The following is a 26,064-nucleotide window of genomic DNA, read 5'->3' on the forward strand; positions in this document are numbered from 1 at the left end:
ATATGTGTTTCTTTCTTTCCTTTTAACTAACAATTTTTAAACAGAAATCTTGATGTACTAGATTCTACCAATAATGTTAAATGGAGACTCTTCTCTCTCCTGTGTTCATTCATTTTTCTCTATCATTTTCTATCTCTGTCTCTCTATTTTTCTCTATCTCTCTATTATGAGCTCATGGGTTTCTAAGATACTTGTCTTTCAGGATGTTGCATTCATTGTTATTTGCCATCTTTTGCTCTTCTTTATCCTAATAGACTCAGAATAATATACCAAGACCAGTACATTTGGTGCTAAATAAACCTTAACAGAATTTTGTGAAAAGTTAACTGTAATTTCATTTATAGCATTATTTCTGTAATAAAAGACACTGAAAATTCCAAACAACCAGCTAAAATGGTAACCATAATTTGATTTTCCATGTGACAGAAACTGTGCTAAACTCTGATTGTAAATCTCATTTGATCTACACAACTACAATGTTGTATGGTGGGTATTATTTTAAATTAATCAATTAATTTTACTGATAAAGAAAATGAGGGGTGCCTAGGTGGCTCAGTTGGTTAAGCATCTGACTTTAGCTCAGGTCACGACCTCACAATTTGTGGGTTCAAGCCCCACGTCAGGCTCTGTGCTGACAGCTCAGAGCCCGGAACCTGGTTCAGATTCTTGTCTTCCTCTCTCTCTGCCCCTCCCCCACTCACACTCTTTCTCTCAAAACTGAATAAACATTTTTAAAAAACTTAAAAAAAAAAAAAAAAAGAGAAAAGAAGTTTTGGAGACCTTAACTAACTTGTCCAAAATCCAGCTAGTTAAAGGGTTAAAAAAAAGGATTTTTTTTAATGTTTTATTTATTTCTGAGAGAGACAGCATGAGCAGGGGAGGGTCAGAGAGAGAGGGAGATACAGAATCTGAGGCAGGCTCCAGGCTCTGAGCTAGCTGTCAGCACAGAGCNAGGCGCCCCTTATAGCCATGTTGAACTCTGAAGTTTATGCTCTTAATTTGTATCTTTAATATCTGACAAACCATTCTGTCAAACAATGGCTCTCAACAAGAGTGTACCAGCTCCCTGAGAGGTGTGTAAATGTTGGGGGTAGGGAAACAAGAAAGTCCTGTCCAGACGCCAAGAGCATGCAGTCCCACTGAAAAATAATGACTTAGAACTGTTCTCCGTATTCTGCATACTTTTAAGATATAAAAATTGGGACTGTTTTTATGACTTTAAGAAACTGTTTTATTTAAAAATTTTTTAATTATTTATATGTTTCATTAATTCACACTGCTCTTCTCATTAGCTTTGCAGGAAAAATGATGTTTTGCCTTATCTATAAAGTTGAATTTAACCAAGTCTAAATATTGTCATGATTATCTTAAATTTAAGAAATAAAATGGATGGGGGCGCCTAGGTGGCTTAGTCAGTTAAGCGTCCAACTTTNATAATAATAAGATGGATGATGCCAAAGCTATTTATAAATAAGCCTGAAGGTATGAGTGACAAGATGTGTACTTCGTAAAGAAGGCTCTATATATAGAGATAAACAAGATTCTTTTTTTAATTTTTTTTTAATATTTATTTATTCTTTGAGAGAGAGAGAGAGAGCACAAGCAGGGGGTGGGGGCAGAGAGAGGGAGACACAGAATCTGAAACAGGGTCCAGGCTCTGAGCTGTCAGCACAGAACTCACGAACTGTGAGATTGTGACCTGAGCCGAAGACGGACGCTTAACCAACTGAGCCACTCAGGTGGCACATCAAGATTGTTCCTAAAAATAACTTTCAGGGGAAAAAATGACTTTTAGGACTTTTAGGGGTAGATGGGAGGCATACAGAGGTATACAAGGATATACAAGGTTATGTATGTGCTCACTCTCTTGAATGTTGTGAGGGCTCATAGGGTCTATACATACATCAAAAACATCAAACTGTGCACTTGAAATATGTTCAGTTTGTTGTTTCCCAACTATACTTAAAGACAACTATTTTTTTACTAAAATGAAAATAAATTTCTGGCACCTATAAAGTAAAGCAACAGTATAAGTATTCTCCACAACAGTCCCACAAAAAACTGAGATATATACATATGGGAGGTTTGAAGGAAATAACCAAGTGACTAACTGATTCATCATTTACTTCATAAAAGTAATACAAAACTGCAGAAATTAAGTGGCAAAAATACTAACATCCCAAAATTCAGAAGAAAGGTATCTGCTTTGCACAGAGCCCCCTTTACTAATTCAGATCAACACCATGCACTGAGGCAGGGGTAGGTAAGAAACCCCAGCTCTACCACACACATGCACCCAATCCCAGAAGTCATCAACTGGTCACACATATCCCACATATTATACATCACTGGCATGTTGGGTTTGGTCCTTAAAAAATCTTTTTTAATTAGTTACCAATATTTGAAAATTTAGAGATTTCTCCTCCCAAATCTTTTTTTTTTTTTTTTTTTTGGAAGATCTGGTAACCCCTGGGTCCATATTCCCAACCTGGCAATAAGACGAGCACTGTGGTCAGCCACAGGCCACGGAATTCAGTGCCCATATTGTCTTGTACCTAGCAGCTTGACTCATTTATGTTACCATGCCCAGACTCCAAGGATTCTGAGTTTGCAGTTCTTGCCCTAAGGCTATAAAGATTTTCTCTAAACAGTGTTTTGTTTTGTTTTGGTACTATCTCTGGGCTCACCCCCACATTAAAGAAAAGTGCCTTTAATTAGAAGTGCAATTCTCATTCCAAAGGTTAGGGAACTTTTCTTACTCAGCAGGCAGTAGCAACAAACAAGGAGCCAAACACAGCCATACCTATACCTGAGGCAGGAGTCAGACAGGAATAAAAACAAATCCTGGACACTAGTTCTTGGTGCTCTAGTTTCAACAAATTCAAGGAAGAAATTTCTAACAGATATTTAAGGATTATTTTATGAATCTACCTCCTGGAAACCTATTCCAGCACCCCTTAACATGTACATTCGTGCACGCGCGCACACACACACACACACACACACACATATAAACACAGTCCCAGCTCCCTCCCTAACCCATTCAGGTCACTTAAATGGTAACTGGAAATCTATTATTCTACTTTCAGATTAAGACAAAAGAAATTTTCTTTTTTTGAAAATCTGGTGACGGACACCTGGGTGGCTCAGTTGGTTAAGCATCCAACTCTTGATTTTGGCTCAGGTCATGATCTTACTGTTGGTGAGTTCAAGCCCCACATTGGACTCAGGGCTGGCATGCTCTCTCTCCCACTGTCTCTCTCTCTCTCTCTCTCTGCCCCTCTCCTGCTCATTCTCTCTCTCTCAAATAAGATTTTTAAAAATTTTTTAAATGTTTTATTTATTTCTGAGAGAGAGGCAGTGTGAGTAGGGGAGGGGCAGAGAGAGAGGGAGATACAGAATCTGAGGCAGGCTCCAGGCTCTGAGCTCGCTGTCAGCACAGAGCCAGATGCGGGGCTCGAACCCACAAACCGTTAGATCATGACTGAACCGACGTCGGACGCTTAACCAACTGAGCCACCCAGGCGCCCCAATAAATAAACTTTTTTAAAAATCTGGTAAAAAGGAAAATTTCAAAGNGTCTTCCTCTCTCTCTGCCCCTCCCCCACTCACACTCTTTCTCTCAAAACTGAATAAACATTTTTAAAAAACTTAAAAAAAAAAAAAAAAANCCGACGTCGGACGCTTAACCAACTGAGCCACCCAGGCGCCCCAATAAATAAACTTTTTTAAAAATCTGGTAAAAAGGAAAATTTCAAAGAAATAACCATCAAATTATTACAGGTCTAAAAGGGTCAGAAAGCTACACACATTCAATGAATAAACAACCAGCGCTTTTAAAAATGATTACGTATCAGAAACACTGCTATTAAAGTTGATGAAGACAAGGAGATATGTTATCACTATTACTTATTTTTCTACTCAACTCATAAAATAAGAGAAATATTACCAAAAAAGGCAACAAAATCTCCTCATTTGCAGATGACTTCATGCTACCTTAGGAGACACAGACACTGACAACCTTTGAGAACTAAAAGAACTCAGTTAGGTGATGGAATGGTTAAAAGTTGATATACAAAAAGGAGCAACTCTTTAATATGTCAATAATCATAGAAGAAATAAGATGAATAAAAATTCAAGAACAATAGCAAACAAAATTATAAAATACTCAGGAAAAAGATTAATAGTAGGAGCTAATAATAAGGTCATGTTATCCTGGAGCAGGAGATGCCTTAGGTGCTTATGAACTGTCCAATCACTGACTTAAAGAGTAGGGCTGGAGTCTCCCCTACACGCCCCACCCCCATCCCCATGAAAGCTTAGCTGGCATATGGTCCAAAGGACATCATGGCTTCTCTCTCCAGTGGTACTTTGGATTGGATCAAGACCTGCATTTCCCTGGCTTAGTTCTGAATCATAGGAATCAGCTCAAAACGATTCACATTTCTCAGAATTCATATAGAAAACAGAGCCAATAAGCAGAAAAACAGGAATCACCACTTTTTTAGGAATGAAATTAAGTCACCAAGCAGAGGAGGCATACTCTCTGAAAATCATTTCAATGAATTCTTCAAGAGCTTGTGGCAAAGAATCTTAACTAAAATGTATGTGTGGAAATACATTATTATTACTGAATAGAATCAAAAGAAAGAATGTTTTGAAATCTGTTTACATTATTAACAAATTCCCAATTAATTCAATCCTCAATGTTTCAGAATTCGTGATTGTTTGACGATCATTTGGTTTCAGAATTATCTTTCCACTCTCTGGACAAAAGTACTTTCCTAAGAAAATTAATAGTGTAAATAAATGGTTTGAAGCACCACAGAAGCATTTGTTTACATTCAGATAATTAATATGCTAAGCATTCTTATCTATTAAATTAAAGCAGGTCACCTAAGGACTTTTCTAGATAATACTTCATTAGCCTAATTATAATGAGTATATATAGTTGAAGCAATAAAATGGACATCTGTTTTAAACATTCTTCAATTTAAGTCTTATACTAAATCAAACTAGCTTTCACACATTAGTTTCAATTACTGAGGTTTACATGGGCAAAAAAATAAAACCTTCATTGAAATAGAATATAAAAAATTTCTGTTCTTACCTTCGAAGTTCTCCATTCCCAGCCATCACCTATCTGCTGTGAATGTCTAATGAATTCTGCACAACAATGCTGGAATGTTTTTTCTCCAAAGAACTCATCTTCTTCCATACTAAATAATAACTGAAATATAAAAACTAAGTATAAGCATCAGCTGTAGAATCAATGCTAAAAGTAATTTTGCTAAATCACTTATTTCTTCAAACAAACCAAAATTTGGGACGCTGAATGGAAAATATCCTCAGACCCATTCCAAAAAAGCATTACATTTCCATCTTTCTCAGTCTATCCCCATTTTTTAATCAGGAAGAAAATGTGATCAACATGAAAACTGAAAACCTAGACTTATGGGGTGCCTGAGTGGCTCAGTCATTTAGGCATCCAACTTCGGCTCAGGTCATGATCTCGCAGTTCATGAGTTCAAGTCCTGCATCAGGCTCTGTGCTGACAACTCAGAGCCTGGAGCTTGCTTCAGATTCTGTGTCTCCCTCTCTTTGCCCCTCCCCCACTTGTGCTATCTCTCTCTAAAATAAACATTAAAGAAATGTTTTTGACCTAAATTTATAACAAATGTATATCTATGGTTCAAATAGTTAATCTGTCCATAAATTTAGAGTCCAGAGCTTAATTTTATCTCACTTCTTCTGAGCTAATGTTTCCAAACAATCTCTTCAGAGCTTCCTTCTCTACTTCCTACCTTACTTAGTCCTTATGTAGATAGCGTGGCAGTCTTAGTAGAGCTGAGCTGTTCTTCATACTTTATTAGAGTTCAACTCCCTAACAAATGATGTTCTAAAGCCTGAAAGTATTTGTTTTTCAAGGTGTAAAGTTAGGATCACCTAAGTAATTACCTACTTTATCAAATCTATAAATGTGACAAATCAAGGAATAGCCACATATTTGTTACATAAATCTGCCCAAAACATAAAATATTTATAAAAAGAGAATTTTAAAGCTAGAAAGAAATTGATATATTATGTTATTCAAGTCCCTTAATAAGAAAAATTCGACCAAGCGAAGTCCCATAGTCTCCTCACTGGTGATAAGCACCATCAGGAAAATCAGCACTTGTGGACTGCTTACTCTGTCAAGCACAATGCTACATATTTTACATTCCCATTTAACCTTCCCGCAACCCAAAGACTATTGTTATCCTCATTCCCCAAATGAAACAGAGAAAGTAATCTGCTCAAGAAAGACAAATGAGAAAGGATTCAAACCCCAGTATGGCTCCAGGGCCAATGATCTGTCTATACTAGCTGATTCTCAGCCCAATATTCTTTCTGATTATTTGAATTTAGTATGACCTATACAAGCATTTGTTCGTTCACACAAAAAATACATACTTAACATATACAGTAGGTACTGTGCATGGTGTATGACCTCACAGTGTAATAAAGGGAGATAAGCAATAAAAATTGTTACAGTAGAAACTCCAACTTCCATTCAATCACCTTGCCAGGTTAATCAACATAATATCCATTCCCTCAGTAAAACACTGACTAGTGTCTACAACATTCTGATTATGAAGCACCTCCCTCCCCATCAGCTGAGTTTATGTTCACAAACCACATTTGTATATTATAAATACTACTTTAATTAAATACTCCACAAACCAAACCAATAAAATACAAGTAAAAAAGAAAAACAACTGTTATTTCTATGATTTAATGCCTCAGAAAGACTTTATAACAGTAAGTCCCCATAAGAAAAACAAACTGTTATTGAAGTAGGTATGGACCATATAACTGAAAAGATTGGTGGGGGTAAAACCATACAAATGTAGGATTCTGTGCTCAGATTGCTACACAAATGGCTTGAATTCTTTCTTTTAAACCTAAACAGGAGGGGTTCCTGGGTGGCTCAGTCGGTTGAGTATCCAACTCTTGATTTCAGCTCAGGTCATGATCCCAGAGTTGTGGCATTGAGCCCTACATTGGGCTCCACACTGAGCTTGGAGCCTGCTTAAAATTCTCCTTCTTTCTCTCTCTCTACCCCTCTCCCCTGCTTGTGCTAAAAAGAAAGAAAAAAAAGAAAAAACACCAAAATTGGAAATGTATAGGATGCATTATAGGTTCAGAATTCACGAAGGAACAATGAATTCCAACCAAGTTCCCACACTCAAAAAAAAAATCCCTTAGTCATACATGAGATAACCAGCAAATGAATGTATTTCTGTTCTAAGTTGAAATAAAATGTTTCATGTATGCATGTATTTTTTTTAACTCTAGCTTTAATCAACTTTTTCAATTAATTGCTCAACTCTCAATTCTGACAGCACTGGAAAACAGGACTTCTATTTAAAGTACATACATACAAATGATGGAGTCCTTTATAAAGAGGGGATAGTGTGGGAGGGTGTGCGGGGTGGGCGTGAAGATGAATCTTTAAGGTATATAAGAATTTTTGTAGAGCAGATTGTCAGTGGGTGAAGCACAAGGGTTAGAACGTGGTCCAATCAGGGAAAATGGTATGAACAAAGGCAAGTTAGGGTGGAGAGAACTCTAAGTCTGATCTCATAAACATGACACAGCAGGTGTAGGGAGATAGAGATAGTCTAGTCATACGCAAGTTAAACTTGTCTGCCCTCTACTGGAACAGAAAGACAAAGGTAATGCCTCAAAGATACAAGACTGAAGAGATAAAACTTCTTGAAGGGAGGTTTGTGTGCCATGCAAGAGTATGGACTACAAGGTTGTTGTGATTACCCTTAGCAATAATCACTTCACCAAATATGGGAACCAGCAGGGAGCTGCATTGGGCACACATGCAAAGTTGAGGTTTTGCTGGGTTGATTCAGTGTATGGGTAGGTACAGGAGAAAGAAGAGAATATGCTAGTGAGAATAGCTCAGAGTTACAGATTAAGTAGGAAACATACCACAAGACTGAAGGGGCTGGGAAAATACGGTAGTATCAAAGAATATTAGATGCAAAAAAGCTAACAACCATAGGGAAAGGAAAGAAAAGGAAGCCGAAGAAGACTTTGAAACTTTAGAACTTCAGGAGAGCTTACCAAGTATATAAAGTATTATTGCTCTGAACCTTTACTGTATTGTTACCAAATTTGAAGAAAGCATTTGGATGAATTTTATTTGCTTTTAACCCCCCTCAACACATTAAATTGTTCAAATATGAAACATCGCTAAATGCAAATTACTGGGGTGCCTGGGGGGCTCAGTCAGTTAAGCGGCTGATTTCGGCTCAGATCAAGATCTTACGGTTCGTGGGTTAGAGTCTCGCGTCCAGCTCTGTGCTGACAGCTCAGAGCCTGGAGCCTGCCTCAGATTCTGTATCTCCCTCAGATTCTGTATCTCCCTCCCTCTCTGATCCTTTCCTGCTCACACTGTCTCTCTCTCTGTCTCTGTCTCTCTCTCAGAAATAAATAAAAAACATTTAAAAAAATTTTTTAAAAAAGATCTCATGATTCTGTGAGGTTGGGCTCTATGCTGACAGCATGGAGCCTGCTTGGGATTCCCTCTCTCCTCTCTTTATCCCTCCGCTGTGTGCTCTCTCTCTCTCTCAAAATAAATAAATAAACATCAAAAAAAGGAAGAAAACTATGAGGCTTATGTTTGCTGTTTTCCACATGGATACTGAAGTTACTTAGAATTATCTGGAGAGCTGGTGGGAGGGAGAGCTCTTTAAAGGAGATGGAAGATCAAATGAGAGATTTGTAAATGACACGGGACAAATGGTAGGAAATTGAAGTGCATAGAGATGATAAGTGATATAATATCCTGGCTCCATCAAGAATAATCACTAATAAACTAAATACATGTGATCCTGATGAGCCAGAACACTGCCTTGGATTCCTCCTCAAGATGGTGGTAAAAGTAGCCCGTAGGAAAAGTATGTAAGAAAAGAACCCTAGCTCGTTATCTCGGTGGAGCTAAATTTCATAGGATATGAAGGTCCTCAAAAGAGTTTCCAAGGAGCCTCAAAGGGGCTGGAATATTGACAAAAGACTAGAGAAGCAGTGACCTCAAACTGGCTCTCGGGAAGTGGAGGCTACCAGCAACCTCCCTACCGTGAAATTTACAGGATGGAGGCAGAAGCAGCTTCCACTCAAAGAATTTCAGTTTTTGTTTGTTGTTCTTTGTTTCAAAGCCAAGTGTTCTTTAAAACCAGTTAGTGGAAGCACTGGCCTGTGAAGATGTTAACATCACGTAATACGGAAGTGTGAAAACTGATCCGCACTATATCCACTCGCCACCCCCACCCTGGAAATTCACAATACACACTGTGGTGGGGAAACTATTAAATTAGGGTTTCCTGACCCTTTTAACCATAAATTTCCTTTTCTGGGAATACTTAACTTACTCCACAGAATATAGTAAAGAAAATAATGGGTTTTCTTTATAGGTAAGTGTGTTTACTGCAGATGTGTGCTCCTGAAATCATAATGGAAAATCTGAGAGGGCAGGAGAACAGTGGGAGAACAGGTTTGGGAAAAGAAAACAGCAAGTACAGGAACGGAAGTACATAAGAGACAATGAAGTACACACACTTCTACCGAGGCGGTCATCAAATGTTTCAGGTGTGGATGAGAGATTTCCAGGTTACACACCAAATCCTGGTTAAGGAGCTTCAGTGCAAACACAGGTTGAGAAAGTGATACCTAAGAAGACGCTAAAAGGAAGAAGAGAAGCCAATTAAGCGAAGGAGGGAGGCAAAGGAACAGGATGTACAAAAATCTGAATATAAGGGAAGGTCTGGTAATCGAAGACCTTTTGGCTTGACTGAAACACAGAGGTAGAAGAGGGGTACTGAGAGAACTACTGCTGATGTCTCTCCTGAGCCTGTCTCTCCTGAGGGCTCAAAAGGGCATTGAACACGGGGGGACACTGATTACATCTGCATTCTGGCCTCCAGTGGAGACTACAGGTTCTGCCTGACTAAATGAAGACCAGTTGATAGTCTCCAGCAATAATCCAGGAAAGAAAAAATGATGCTAAACAGAGCCAAACACCGGAAGTAGGGTAGAAGAGGGAGGGATTCAAAAGACATTTTGCTAGTATACTCATGACATCTGGGGATCTTGGTATGTGAGGGATAGGTGAGAGAAAAGATTCAAGAAAGATTCCCAGTTCTTTGCCTTACGTAGAGGTGCACTGAGCAAGAGCAGTCTTGGGGAGTCAGTTGGGCTTAATTTAACCACACTGTGTTTGCTCAAAATGCCTAGGGAATAACCATGTGAAGGGAATCTAGTAGGCATTTGCAGATGGATCTGGAACTCAGAAGGAAAGAGAGATTGGAGCCAGAAATATTGATTCTAAATCAACATTTCATAAATAAGAGAACACATATGATCAATCAGGGAGAGGATAAAGAACTAGAATAGGGAGACCAAAATGGAGCAGTCAGAAAATTAGGTTTTTTTTAAACTATAGAATGATCTGACATATATTGAGATACTAAATCAAACCAAAATTGAATTTAATTCATTAAAAAAATACTAATATATTTTGGCACATTTTACAAATTCCAAACAAACCCTTACTTCACAACAAAATTGAACTAAAGTAAAAACACTCTATTCCCTAAGCCCCCTGGTTACTTGAGGTTTACTGAACTATTTAAAATGTTAGGTGAAACATAAAAATTTCACTCAATAGCCATAGTTTATCTAATTAACAGCTCTGTGCCAGTAGCAAGATGACAGCACATCAAAGCACTAATTAATATTTGGTTGAATACTTTTAAAATTATCTAAGGACTGGGCTTTGCTGAAGGATGTTACATATAATAATACAAACACTTATGCCTTGATTACAAAATTATGAATTATATTATATTAAAATGATATCCATCTCAATTTGAATCATTATAATATGTCATAATGAAATATCACTGAATAATTATTATCTTTGCTCAAGTAAGAATATTTCAACTTATTAAAAATGAAAACATAATACCATCAGCATTTTTACATGTACTTTTCAAGCTGTAATACTCTGGTCTCTATCAAGTTCATAGACTAGTCGAGGCAGAAATGAGAATATGAGAACTTGCTACTATGAGATGGCTAAAATTATGGCCAAAAATGGAAATAACCACAACTGCAGCTTAATAAGCAAAAATGGCAAGAATTTATTTTGCAAATATAAAACCTTAGACATGTGAACTGCCTCAGTTTCCAGACTAAAAACCTTAAAAATAAATTCAAACTGGAGGTGACAACAGAACACAGGTGGACTCTCAGTAGAAAGACTAATTCCAATTCTCATCTCATCCTAAACAATGAACCTCTCATTTCTTATTACAAATAAAAGTTAGAAGGGAGTCAGAGCTCTTTCATGCCCTAAAATGTAAGTTGCTAATACATCTATTTTGCTTGAGTCTTACTCCTGCTGGAAACCTATTTGATTTTTTTTTAAGTTCAAATAATCAAAGCCTTTTTGTTTAACTGCTTCAGCAGAGGCTAAAGATTGGGAAGGTAGAATAATTTTTCTTCCCATCAAGTGAAAGCAGTCTTTCTAAACTAGAGGTTAGCCCTAAGACTAGACAGTGTGAAGAAGCTTATTCTGCTGCTATTAAATATCTTTCCAGAAAAACAGGCCCCATGAATTCTAATACTGTGTATAATCATTGTTCAAATGATCCTTTTTAGATAAAAACATTTTTTTTCACTACCATTCTCCACTTTTTTTGTGTGCTTTTTAATCTAACATGTGGGAAACTGTTTTTAATTTATTTTATTTTAATTTTAGTTTATGTCAAAGACAGGTTTTTTTTGATGAACTTATAAATCAATGTATATCAGAATCAAAGTGAGACGAAAACACTTAAAGAAATATAACTAAGTTTCCCCAGAACTCAAGGTCATTTACAAAAAATGTGATTATCACCGAATATACCATAAATACCTTTAAACATTAAAGATAATTTTTAACTAATAAAACTATAAAACTTTCTTTGTATTTGTCCCTCCCTGAAGCAATTTCACATTATTATAAATTTAGATTTAGACTTTTTCCAAAAACCAGACCAAACAAACAAACAAAAAACACATGTAATTACTAGATAGGGGGGTTAAGCTGAACCCAATACCGTTTTAAGAATTGGGCTTGAAATCATTTAGATAATCACTTACATAGCAAGGTTCTTGGGCATGTAAATATGGAATCAAAGGCCCAGGTGGAGATTACCTGATTCTGAAGGTAACCAAACAAACATCTGTAGTTAGCACCAGACATACTTTTGAGGAAGAAGCATGCTAGGAAATTCAGACAAAATACGATTGTTTTGATAAGGCTAGCAGGATTTCGAGGCATTTGACAGCCTGGGTGGAGCACAGCAGGGATAGCCCCAGTAACCCAAGAAATAGCACAGGGAAGCAGCAAAAGAGAGAAGGTTTGGTTCAGTCTTGACAGCCACTGACCAATGAGCCCAGCACTCCCTCCCTGCTTCCCACTAAAATATATATCACAAATAAAGTTTAAATGGGCTACAACATTATACCTGGAATGTAACTGAAGGATGTTAACTGGTAGCTGATGCTGTCTGTGGCCTCTTGCAGCAGGAAGTCCAGTTAGGATGAGCATAAAAAAGCATCTCACTCTACCTCATACTGTATTTCCTCAAAAAAAGAGCCTGAGATGCTCCCTCCACTACTGGCTTCCAAGCCCATTGGCAATTCTCTCTCAACGCCGTTTTGTCTCCACAATATAATGTTAATGACCAGAGCTGGAAGGTGGAGCCAAGGGGAATACTTCATGCTACAGTGTAAAGTCAGCACTAGGCAGCTGTGGTGTTGTACGTTGACCTCAAGCATGGTTAAATACTAACATGCTATTTCTGCTTCTGTAAATCCGCTTAGCAAGCTTGTGCTTCTCTGTTCTGGTTAACCAAACTCTGTATGCAAAGGTTACAGAACACCTCGTTACCATTTGGCCTCAGGTGGTCTGTATGTAGTCAGTACCCCACGGTTTCTCAAATGTCTAACTATGATTGGTCATTTCAAACCCTCTCAAGACAAAGAACTTTAAAATGATACGTTTCTGACAAAACTAACGTCTGTGTGTCACAATATAATTGGCTGCCATGAAACGCTGTAAATTGTAATTGGTTAACTAAACAATGGCATATTCTGCCTTGCTGAAATCCATATAAGCTCACTGCTACTTTTGTTCGGGGCCATTCTCTACATTTTTCTCCTTAAGATCAGGAGATCAGGTTTGGCCTGGCTGTGAATAAAATCTTGCCTCGCTTCTATTCGGGTGTTTGGTGGTTTTTCCGACATTCACCCTGCTTCATTTGGAGGTTCCACCAAGATATCTACAACCACCCGAAATTTGGAGGCTGAAGCGGAAAAGCTAGCGGAGAGCTCTCAAGAGACGTTCCTCGGCCCTGGCCTTCCATTCTCAGACCTGACTTAACTAAGGTACCTGAGGCAGCGCCTACTTTTTGTTTTCTGTTACTGGCCAGATCTGTTTCTAGGAGGGAAGGCTGGACACAGCTTAACTGCCCCCTAGCTGGCATCTGGTGGAGACATCCCTAATGCCATCTGGGTCTCCGGACCATCTAGGTCTCCAGATCACCTGGGTCTCTGGACCATCTGGGTCTCTGGACCAGCTGGGTCTCCAGACCATCTGGGTCTCCGGACCAGCTGGGTCTCCGGACCATCTAGGTCTCCGGACCGTCTGGGTCTTTGGACCATCTGGGTCTCTGGACCATCAGGATCTTTGGACTGTCTGGGTCTTCAGACCGTCTGGGTCTCCGGACCATCTAGGTCTTCGGACCATCTAGGTTGGGCTTGATCACCCCGACCATTTGTTCTGTGTTCAGTGCTTTGTATGTCTTGTTAAACGTTTCCTATTAACCTTTCTCTGGTGTGACCCGCTGTTTAACTTCCGTCACGGGTCAATCTTCATCTAAGCCTTGTTCCCCTCTTGAATGTATGCTAAATAACTTTCTGCTTTTAGGAAAAGAGGAAAAAAAAAAACCTGTGGCTTTAACCTAAAGCCATCCTGGCTGCGAACACACTGCCAGCTGGACTAGCCGGCATTCTCTGGGGTTGACTGGCCCTCAGAGGGCTCCTATAATCTTAACCTTGCGTATGCCATCCACAGGATTTGTCAAGATATTCACCCTGACCAGCAGCCACATGCTGTGACTTGGGTCGACTTCTAGAAGACCCACCCTCATGGCTGAGAGAGTGCTAACAACAGGACCAAAAGCTGTCATCTGGCCCCTCTCTTTCCCACCCTCCTTCCTGTTCTCCTCCAAACCCCAAACCCTTACTTCCCGTCACTCAGCCTTCAAAGAGGCTTTACCAAGTGCTTCAGGAGATACCAGAAGGGGTGGGGGACTTATTATCTTATCCTCAGGGACCACCCCCTTATCCCCAGGTTCCAACAGTCCTCCAGGGACCAAAGGCCACAGGAAACCCTTTAACTAGACCCCACATACTAGATCAGAAGCCCCATGTGGAGGAGAACACCAGTCCTATGATACCCTGGTTCCCAATCTTCCCCTTAGGCAAACGGCTCCGGCTCCTGGTCCAGACCCGGTCCAGACGGGCAGCCAACACGCCCAACACTTATCTACACTCCTTTCTCTACAACGGACCTCTACAACTGGAAAACTCAGAACCTGTCTTTCTCTGAGAACCCCCAGGGCCTGACTGACTTATTGAGCTCTATTTTCACCACTCACTTACCTACTTGGGAAGACTGTCACCAACTTCTGCAGGTCTTACTGACTTCTGAGGAAAGGGCTCGAGTGCTCTGAGAAGCAACGAGAGCAGTCCTTGGCCCAAACGGGATGCCTACCACAGACCTTCACAGAATTGAGCAGGTTTTCCCTTCCACGCCGCCCCAATGGGACCCCAACACGGATAATGGTAGGGAGCGTCCACTCCAGTATCGCCAGATTCTGCTGCAGGGGCTTCGCGCAGCAGCACAAAAGCCCACCAATCTGACAAAAAGTCATGACACAGTCCAAGGGCCGAATGAGTTGCCTGCAGCCTTCCTAGAAAGGCTTTACCAAGCTTACCGCCTATATTCTCCTATTGACCCCGAGGCAGTGGAAAACCAAAAAAACCATTAATATGGCTTTGATCAGTCGGCCCCAGGCATCCATAAGAAGCTTCAAAAACTAGAAGGATTTGAAGGAAAGGTAATTTCAAAGCTAGTAGAAATAGCCAAGAGTGTTTTTCAGAGTCGGGACAGCCCTGCCTTCGTGCAAGGGAAGGAAACAGGGAAAGTCCTCATGGCAGCCTGGGGACAACCCCCAGGCAACAGCAAAGGACAGGGAAAGCAAGGGATTGCTGGGGCCAGAAAGAATCCAAGCTATCCTAAACATTCCTAAATCCATAACTAAAGGACAGATCATGGAATTCCTAGGAGCCGCTGGGTAGTGCCACTTCTGGATACCTGGTTTCACTGAAATGGCAAAGCCCCTGTACTCTGCTACTGGGGGTGAAGGCACTGACATGGTCTGGGGAGAACAGGAAGATAGGGTTTTTGAGCAAATCAAGTGCACCCTTATCCAAGCCCCCGCCCTGGCTTTACCTGATATTACCAAGCCTTTCCAGTTATTTGTACATGAGTTCCAGGGAATTGTGAAAGGGGTCCTTACTCAAACTTTGGGCCCCTGGAAATGACCTGTAGCCTACTTGTCCAAACGGCTGGACTCTGTTGCCACCGGGTGGCCCAGCTGCCCAAGAGCTGTTGCTGCTACTGCCACGTTGGTTAAAGAAACTTCCAAACTAACGCTTGGGCAAGACCTTCAGATCATAGGACCTCACACGATAGCATCCCTGCTGCGCTCCCCACCAGACCAATGGATCTCTAATGCACAAATCATCCAGTATGAGGTATTGCTACTAGAACCCCCCCCGCATCACTTTCCTGAAGACAGAGGTTTTAAATCCAGCCACCTTGCTACCTGATGACTCAGAGGCCCTACTCCACGATTGCTTAGAAACTGTTAGTACTCTTACAGGACTAAAGGGGGACTTAAGAGATCAACCTCTACCAAAGGTGAATTTTGAGCTGTTCACTGATGGCAGCAGTTTTGTCAAAAATGGAATCAGATATGCATGTGCAGCTGTAGTGACTCAGGACCCGGTTATCTGGACCCAAGCCCTTGCTTCCAAAATTGGGAGATGAACAATGGGTGGAAACCTCAAACTAACATCTCTTTAAGTCTTTGTAGGCTCTACAGAGTACACTCCCAGCCATCCAAAGCCTAGTAAAAGAAAACCAGAAGGAACCACCCTTCTAGAGTCAAACCATCAGACCAAGGACTCAGACCTGGAGATTGGATCTGGGTACGTCACACCCCCCCAAATTTAGAGGAACGCTGAGTAGGGCCCTATCCGATCATCCTGTCCATCCCATCCGCTGTGAAGGTTGCTGGCCAGAGCCCCTGGATCCACCACTCTCAAATTAAAGTGGCACACCCCAACCACATTCTTCTACAATGGACTGTCAAACGGACAGAAATCCTTTGAAGGTCCGGCTGGTAAAAGAACCTGCTGGGCAATTTTGTTCTTAAACAAATTTTTTTTAAATATTTTTATTTCTGAGAGAGAGAGAGACAGCGTGAGCAGGGGACGGTCAGAGAGAGAGGGAGACACAGAATCTGAAGCAGGCTCCAGGCTGTGAGCTGGCTGTCAGCACAAAGCCCGACACAGGGCTCGAACCCACAAACCATGAGATCACAGCCTGAGCCGAGGTCCGACACTCAACCAACTGAACCACCCAGGTGCCCCTGGACAAGTTTGTTCTTAATAATTTTCTTAGTTGGAGGACCATTTTCTGACCACACCCCTGTCCAATACAGTTGGATAGTTAGCAAAACCACTACAGGATAGGTTTTAGCAAAATCTACTTACGCTTTCCCTGTTTTGACATTTAATCTGTCTTTTGTTCCCCACTGAAAGGAAACAACAACCATGGTATCAAGGTACTACCGGATTTTGCCTTACTAGAGAACCCCAGACTGCCTAAGTTTCAAAGGAGTACAGTTTTATGCTTGCCCCTCTGACAGAAACCCCCGACTGCCAAGGACAAGGCCAGTTTCACTGTGCCTCATGGGGTTATGAGACCATAGCTGACTGGGTTACTGAAAAGGACCAGTTTATACTGTCTATGAGAGCAGTGTCTACTATCAAGGGCCAGCACCTAGTCACTATCATTAAAAATGGTTTAGATCCATACCATGGAATACTACATGGCAATGAGAAACAATGAAATCTGGCCATGTGTAGCAACACGATGGACCTTGAGGGTGTTATGCTGAGCGAAATAAGTCAGGCAGAGAAGGACAAATATCATATGTCTGCACGTATAGGNTATACACTCCTGGTCTTGAACCCGGCATTGAATTCACCACTCAGAGATTTAAGGTTAAAGCACCCATAGGGGCCAATCCTGTAACTAACCCTTTCTTTGACCCTGGAGAACTTACCCCCAGGTCTCTTGCCTGACCATCAGGTAAACCTAATAGCCCATCCACCCACCGCCACCGCCCTTATGATAACCCCTTTCCCCACAAAGTGAATCTAAAATAAGGAAAACCGATACCTTTAAAGCCTTATACCTTTAGGTTTTTTAATGCCACCAACCCTAACATCACTTGGGATTGTTGGCTATGTTTGGATCCTAGGCCCCCCTACTACATAGGAGTAGATGCTCTGGTCCCTTTGGGAAAGAGGGAAGACCAAGTCAGAAACTTGAGCAATGGCCAGATAGAGGGTCATTGTACCCGGAGACGGAACCCAAGTCTCACCTTAGGAGATCTAGAAGGAATGGGAACCTGTTTCTATGCAGGAAATTACCAGATCAATCAATCCAGGTGTTTGACTTATTGTAACAACACTTACTGTAACAACACCATCTACTTGCTAAATAATACTCAGGTGGGAGGTACCCTTTACTTCCTTGTACCACCTCTGGGCCTTGTTTCGCCCTCTGGGACTTGCTTCGCTTCCTCCTCAGGCTTAATCCCTTGTTTGAACCTCCACCTTAAAATCAAGAGGTCTGATTTCTGCATCCTAGTCCACCTCCTACCCCAGGTTTTCTACTTTTCAGGTGAAGGAGGAAGAGAGCACCTAGGTTTCATTCCTCAGTCTCAATTTACGAGGGAACCCATCTCTACTATCCTAGTGTCCCTCTTTGCAGGACTGGGAGTGGCAGGGTCCACTGGCATAAGTACTGCCACTTTCATCAGAGGGGATGAGAACTTCAAACTACTACTTAAGTTCATAAACCAAAGAATAGGATCCATAAAACTCATGGTAGCTTGTAGCCAATACGTTCCACTATCCCCGATGCCAGACTAGGATTCTTCAAAGATCTGAATCACTGACAAACAGGAGTGGAGAATGCTGTAGGTTGACCTCAAGCACAGCTAAATACTAACATGCTATTTCTGCTTCTGTAAATCTGCTTAGCAAGCTTGTGCTTCCCTGTTCTGGTTAACCAAACTCTGTATGCAAAGGTTACAGAACACCTCATTACTATTTGGCGTCAGGTGGTCTGTTACATAGTCACTACCCCACGGTTTCTCAAATGTCTAACTATGATTGGTCATTTCAAACCCTCTCAAGACAAAGAACTTTAAAATGATACGTTTCTGACAAAACTAACGTCTGTGTGTCACAATATAATTGGCTGCCATGAAACGCTGTAAATTGTAATTGGTTAACTAAACAATGGCATATTCTGCCTTGCTGAAATCCATATAAGCTCACTGCTACTTTTGTTTGGGGCCGTTCTCTACATTTTTCTCCTTAGGATCAGGAGATCAGGTGTGGCCTGGCTGTGAATAAAATCTTGCCTCACTTCTATTCGGGGTTTCGTGGATTTTCCGATATTCACCCTGCTTCACTGGAAGCAGGAGGAGCCCTCAGAAGAGTGCAACCTCACCACCACCACTTCCCCTGCAACAACTCAAATCACACAAAATCACTCCTCTTGTTATAGATACAGGACAGAAAAATTAAACAATAGGAAAGGAAGACCCCTGAATGACAGAAAGACCTGTCATTCACTAATTTGGTTGTATCTTTCAACATACTCTCCTAGCTCCCACTAGAGGAAGAGTGCTGCCTCACCTAGACAGATGTAGGGAGAATGGTGCAGAGAGCTTGCTCACTGTCTGATAAGAGTCAGACAGTCCCTACACGCGTCCCTCTTCCTTCAAGGTAAGAAAATCAAAAACATCAATAACAGTATGGGAACAAGGTGACACTCTTGCACTGCAAGAAAAAACATCACCATAGAGAGGAAAAGAGAAAGCTTGCTATTGTGGTGGACTTAGACTGTATCAGGAGAGAAACTTGGAAATTATCCACTTTACATTCCCAATTGAAAAAGAAAAAGGGAAACAACAGCTGAGATTAAAAAAGAAGCTGGATGAGAAAAAACTGGAAGGGAATTCAATTATATAATAATAGTAGAGATTTAAATTCTACATAAGCAGCAATATAGAGAAGTACAGAAGGTGGAAAAAAACTAATTAGTATTTTAGCATATACATATAAGATGATCTCCTAACACAGAAGGAAAAGGACCAAGATGAAAACAAAGCATATTGGTTGATTAGAGGACAAAGATCACAAATCCAACCTACAAATAATTGGTGTTTCTGAACTGAAATCATAAGCAAACAACCATTGAAAAATTATTCCTGTGCTCTGAGCTGGACTAAAAAAAAAAAAAAAAGATCAAACATATTTACTTTCATAAATTGAGATGATTCAGTGTGTTTTTGAGAAAACTTTTGGGTAAAAAAAAAAAAATCTATGCCTAGAGGTAGCCTAGTGGAATATCTTAATTAAAAAAAAATAAATAAATAAAGATGCAGGCAGAATAAAGAGTTTACCTATACAGAAATAAAAATTAGGGTAGCCTCAGCAATCACCTCCACAGCAAGGAACACCAGAAGTCAATGGAGCAATGTCTAAACATCTGAGAATTTCTGACTTAGAAGTTTGCATCTTAGCACCTATAACAGAGTCAGGCACACTGTAAACAAAAGTCGCAATGAATAAAAGGAAATTAAAATTTTAAATGAATTTATTTTACATGTCTCTACCTATGGTACCTTTCTTCAGCTTTCAAGCTTATTCACCAATTGGTCTTTTCCCATTCAAACAACAGATTTACATGACATCTAATTTTTCTGATATCAGTGTCATTATTTTTATAAGATTATATTTTTATATAAAATAAGACTTTTCTGCAAGCATATAAGAGAAATTGATCCACCACTGGTGATGATTTGAGCTCTTGTTGTTTTGGAATAGTGGAACTTATAAAACTAAATCTAGTCTGCATGTATGCTAATTAGGCCAGAACCAGGAACTAATGACATAAGAGTTTGGCCAAAGTTATTCCACAAATAAGAAGATAGAGAAAAAATCAGCACTCTGTCAGAAGTTACAGACTCTGCTACTCTGAAAATAGATGATAGAGCCATGTATTTTTAAAATATACTAGCAAGTGCCATTAAAAAAATAATTAGTGGGGCATCTGTGTGGCTCAATTGGTTGAGCATCTGACTCTTGATTTCTTTCAGGTCACGTCATGATCCCAGGGTCATGGGACGGAGCCCTTTGTGAATCTCCACACTGAGCTTGGAGCCTGCTTGGGATTCTCTCTTAAAAAAATAGTGTTTGACATTTTTTAATGAAAGAGACATTCCCTTTTTCTTCTTACAGTCTTCATTAAAAGCTAGCTAGGAGTGCTTGTGTGGCTCAGTCGGTTAAGTGCCCAACTATTGATTTCAGCTCAGATCATGATCTCACAGTTGGTGAGATTAAGACCCACATGGGCTCCAAGACACTGTGGAGCCTGCTCCGGATTCTCTCTCTCTACCTCTCTCTGTCTGCCCTTCCCTGCTCACACATGTTCACTTGTGCTCTCTCTTTCTCTCAAAATGAATATTTAAAAAGAACAGAAACAAACTAGAAGGGTGCCTATGTGGCTCAGTTGGGTTAGTGTCTGTCAATTTTGGCTCTGGTCATGATCTCACATGAGGGTTCGTGAGTTTGAGCTCCATGTCAGGCTCTGTGCTAACAATGAAGAGCCTGCTGAGATTCCCTCTTACTCCCTCTGTGTTTGCCTCTCCCCAGTTGCATGGGCTCTCTCTCTCATAAAATAAACTTTTAAAAAAATTAGATTAATGTGCCTTCTTACTTCCACAAGCTTTCATTCATTCACCTGGCACCTACAATATCCTAGCACTTCACTGTGTGTGTGTCCTCACAGGAAGGACTATCAAATGTTTCCTGGGAAAATCTAAGGCCCTAAAAGAGGGAGTCTGGAAGACTTGAATTCAGTTCTTGAAGAACTGAATTTGGTATGTGAATGAGGTCTTACCAAGTAGAGACAAAGACATGTCATACAAAAGAAAATGGAGGAGCTACTCAACAAAGGGCCTGAAAAGTTTGCTAACTTTTAAAAATAAAGTGGTAATACACAGGCATAGGCTGGGTAAACTATAGGCAGATATGGTCCAATGGTTCCCAACATTGGGAGGGACCATTCTCAAAGAGGTTGTTTGGAAATGAGTGAGAACACAGTGAGTTATCACAAAATAGTGAGTTTGTAGTTTGCTATTGCAAGTTAGTGCTCAGGGAACAGATACAATGAGCATCTACAAGGTATGAGACAGCTCCATGAACATGCCAGTTGAGCCCCCGTTAAGAAACACTAGAAGGAGGTTAAAACTTAACAAAGTCTTGGGGTGCCTGGGTGGCTCAGTCAGTTAAATGTCAAACTAGCTCAAGTCATGATCTTATGGTTGGTAAGTTTGAGCCCTGTATTGGGCTCTTCACTGACGGTGCAGAGCCTGTTTGGGATTCTCTCTCTATCCCCTACTTAGAATTCTCTCTTTCTCTCTCTCCTTTTCCCTCTCTCTCTTCCCCTCCCCTACCTCTCAAAATAAATAAACTTGAAAAAAAAATTAACCAAGTCTAAAAAACTTAACCGTAGTGTTTCTTAGCATATCTTTGAAATCTGAGATCACAACCTACATTTCTCTCAATATTTACTTCCAAGAAAGCTGTGTTTTTCTTGAGAAGTAGTATGCTTCTTTCTTTCCTTTGAGCACTATGAAGCTGAGAACTTAGTCTATAGGGAGATCAGGGAGTTGAGGCAGGGGGGCGGGAGCGGGAAGAAAAGCAGTTTACACGTAACTCCCAAATCCTATGAAGAAATTCCATTTAAAACAATGGGCAATAAGAAACCCTTATAGGTTCTTGAGCTGGCACAGAGAGGATTTTAAATGTTTCTCTGAAGGCTACTACATGACAGTGATATGAGATAACCCCAAACTCAAAGATAAACTTTTACCAGTAAGTATCTTCCTGGGTTCTGTAAGCCTATGAGATGAGCACTTCAAGAACGGAGATACCAAGCGCTTTAGAGGTGCCTCTCGTTTTGCAGTTTTCAGCAACCTCTCCTTATTCTGGATGATTTTAGGTAGGATTTATTCTCCATTCCCCTGCTTTCCAATCTTTTTATACCCAGTCTGCTTGGCCCCTGAAGACATTCGTTTTTAACACATAATCACTAAATAATCTCTATGGCACTTTGCTGTTGTTATGGTTCCTGTGTTTATGATTCAAACACTGCCTCTAGGGCCCCAAACATCTCTAGTCTTCAAAGGTGTTAATAATCAAATCAAACCCAGACTTGAACAATCTACTTATATAAATTTTACCTGACACGTTTTTCCTTAAAGTATTGCTTATCCTTTTCAGCAATGTATAAGCATTAGGAACTGCTATCAGTTTAGAATTTGTCATAAAACCTTAAGCCCATCATGTAGCAGTGTCTCATTTAATCCTAAATAAAGAGGGAAAGGAACTGGCAAAGGGAGAAGGATGTAAGGATAAATTATTTTGTAACAGTCTACCTATACTAAATGAATCCAGTGTAGAACCAGAAACTGTTTCCACTAACTTCTTCAATTAAAATATCAATAACAATATTAAATCCTTGTAATTGCAATCCCTTAATTTGCATCTCTCAATATTCAACATTTCTTTTTAGATCAAATGTTCATTTTGTACTTTTCATTTTGTCCATATTCGACTCTTCAGAAGCAAGAAGTAAGGATTCTACTTGGGGTCCAATAATGCTGTTGAGAGCCTATGTTTTTCAATTCTTAAAGTATAAACTTAAGCTTTTATCACTAAAGAGTGAGGCCACTGTTGAGGCGCCCGTGTGGCTCAGTTGTTTAAACCTCTGACTTTGGCTCACTCATGATCTCAAAGTTCACCAGCTAGGGCCCCACCACAGGCTCGGTGCTAACTGTTCAATCTGGAGCCCGCTTCAGATTCTCTGTTTCTCTCTCTCTCTCTCTCATAAATAAATAAAAACATTTAAAAAATAAAATTAAAAATTGAAACAGTGAGGCCACTGTTAAATTGTAACTTTTTAAAGTTATAAACATCATTCACACAAAGTGAGCCTGTGACAAAGATTTATTGAACTCCTGATGGAGCAAGTAGAATGGGAAAAATTATAAAAATCTTGGAAACAGGGCAATAAAATCACAACCTTCAGGAGTATTTTTCTTCTACCAGTCAGACATAATTTGGATCTCCATTAGACCAAAAAATAAAAAATAAAAAGTGACTGCTGAGCCTGGGCCCTAATCAATATTATGTCAAGCAAAAGTAGAGTCCCCCAGATAATTAATTCATCCTCAGGTGGGCTTTTCAGACAAGGTTTCATTCTGAGCCACCCTTTTGCTTTTCCTAGATGTTTATAATTTTTGCCATCTTAAACGAATATATCTGTAAATCAGCTAACTTCCCCCACCTGCTCATAATTTGATACTATGAGTAGATAATTTGGGAAAAGAAAAGTTGTTAGCTACAAACATTAACTTATTCTCCTGATCCTTAATGAATCTGAAAGCCCTTCAAGTTTAGCGGGACTTTGCCATTGGAACCACCGGTAACTTAATACCCTTTGTTTCAAGGTTACAGGGACAAAGACTTGCTATCCCTGCGCAGGCTTCAACACATGATAGGAACTAGCCACGTCGTGAGTGAGGGCTTCGTAGTGGCCCAAAAGAGCCGGTGACACTGGGTGCGCGCCCTCCTTCCCACTGCGACTCCCCACACCCCCCACACCCCCAACCAGCAGCTCGTCCCACGACCGCTGGGACCAGGCCTGCATTCCACTAGCCAGCGCCCCGCGCCCGTCTTTTGTTCAGGGCTGCGCTGTTTGCCGCCCACCCGCACCCGCCCTTCCCCATCATTCCGGAGTGAAGTGAGGACTCTACGGTCAGCAGAGCTGGGAAGAGGCCGCGGGAAAGGCTGTGGGAATACTCACCCAGCTCCGCTCGGCCCCTGACCCCGCCGCCCAGCCCAGCGCGGGCGGGGCGACAGGGTTGGGGGAGGGGAGCCGGGGTGAGGTGCCCATCGCTCTGCCAGCTGCCGCCCAGTCGGCGGCCTCAGCGGAAAGTAAGGGGTTCCCGGGGGCCGTGGAGACTGTAGCAGACGAGCGAACCCACGCGCACAGAGGCCTCCGGAAAGAAAAGCCCAACCCTTCCTCGGCTACCGCCACCGCCACGGCGGCGACCGAGTCAGAGCATGCGCACCAGCACCTCCGGCGCACCGTGGGGCCAAGCTCGCGCGGGTGCCTGACGTCTAGGGCCGCGCGCGCAGGGCCCGAGCCGGGGGCGTGACCTTCCTGCTGCCCGAGACCGCGGGAGCCGAGGCCCCGCCCCTCATCTCACCGGCCGGGGAAACCGAAGGGCTGCTTGGCGCTCCGCGTCCTCAAAGGCGGCCCGTTGGAAAGCCCAAACCAGGGAGATGAGTGCCAACGGTTTAAATGGTCGTTGGTTTCACCCTTTCTTCCAATAATCAAATAACTGCAAAATAAAAGGGTAACGAATGGAGAAAGTGTCGAGCAAGAACCTTCAGGAGATTGGGGAACCAAACCGGCTAACATCCTGGCATACACATACTGTAAAACTACTGTAAGCACCACAATTAAGCACAGGCACTACTACCTCCTTTAAAACGGAAGACCAAAGTAGAAGTTAGCAATTCGAGAATTGACAATAGCACCATCTGTGACACATATCACAGGGGAAAAAAAAAAAAAATCTAGCAGCAGAATTAAATTAGGGGTGGGGGGGGCGGTGGGATAAAGAAAAGACCACAGAAAGATGTAGGAGTAACAGGGGTGATCGAACTGAAATACTGAAAATGCAACAGTAGACATCTGAGGGAAAACTAGCATCTGCTCCTTCTAACACAACAGAATTGAATTTGTGTGAAAAGAAAAGAGTAAATACAGGCAAAAAAGTGAAAGGAAAACCTGCCTTCAAACGTACAGGGGATAGTTATGATCTTATACCACAGTTATGTAAGATATCACCATTGGAGAAAGCTAGGTCATGAGTACTTGAGATTCTGTACTTTTTTTTGCAGTTTCTTGTTAGTCTATAATCATTTCAAAATAAAAAAAAATTCTTAAAAAGGGGCAGAACACCCATCAATGGCGATCAGGAAAAGGGGTTGACTAAAAAGGAGCTTGAGGAAATTTGGGGGGGGTAATGGAACTGTTCTACACCTTAATTGCGTTAGTGACTACACCTGTTGTTTTGTCTACCAAAACTCATAAAATGGACAGATTTTACTGTATGTAAAGTAAAACTCAATTTTAAAAAAGATACTGCTAAAAATAAAGATACTACTCGTAATGAATTTCCTAACATATTTGAGCAACCGTGGATGTAAATGAACTAGATAGCTGCAAATTAAAAGTATTCACTGGCTTCCCTCCCCTACTCCCACCCCCACCCCCAACCCTGTACAGGGCAGTGAGTTCTGAGTGACAACTTTAGTGGATGAATGTCCCCTTCAACTTTAAGCAGTTATTTGAAAAACATATAACTTTCACATACAAAAGTAAGAATGCATTGCTTGGCACTGTATTCAATAATCTAGAAACATTTTCATGCATCAACAATATCA

At 40.9% G+C, this 26,064-nt stretch overlaps 1 protein-coding gene across 4 annotated transcripts in view; it reads right to left on the reverse strand.

The window, feature by feature from the left end:
• Positions 1 to 24,489, reverse strand: part of ATG10 (autophagy related 10) — a 247,464-nt gene extending 222,975 nt beyond the window's left edge. For all 4 annotated transcript variants that reach the window (XM_077759859.1, XM_077759861.1, XM_077759860.1 and 1 more), the window contains exons 1-2: positions 24,413 to 24,489; positions 5,111 to 5,230 (exon numbers count right to left, since the gene is read on the reverse strand). In XM_077759859.1, the coding sequence (XP_077615985.1) occupies positions 5,111 to 5,218 (108 nt within the window). In that variant the 5' untranslated portion in view covers positions 5,219 to 5,230; positions 24,413 to 24,489. The remainder of the gene's footprint in view (positions 1 to 5,110; positions 5,231 to 24,412) is intronic.
• Between the last annotated feature and the right edge of the window lie 1,575 nt (positions 24,490 to 26,064).

The sequence above is a fragment of the Crocuta crocuta genome, unplaced genomic scaffold, assembly GCF_008692635.1.
Source record: "Crocuta crocuta isolate KB4526 unplaced genomic scaffold, BGI_CrCroc_1.0 scaffold162, whole genome shotgun sequence".
In the NCBI taxonomy this organism is placed as follows: domain Eukaryota; kingdom Metazoa; phylum Chordata; class Mammalia; order Carnivora; family Hyaenidae; genus Crocuta; species Crocuta crocuta.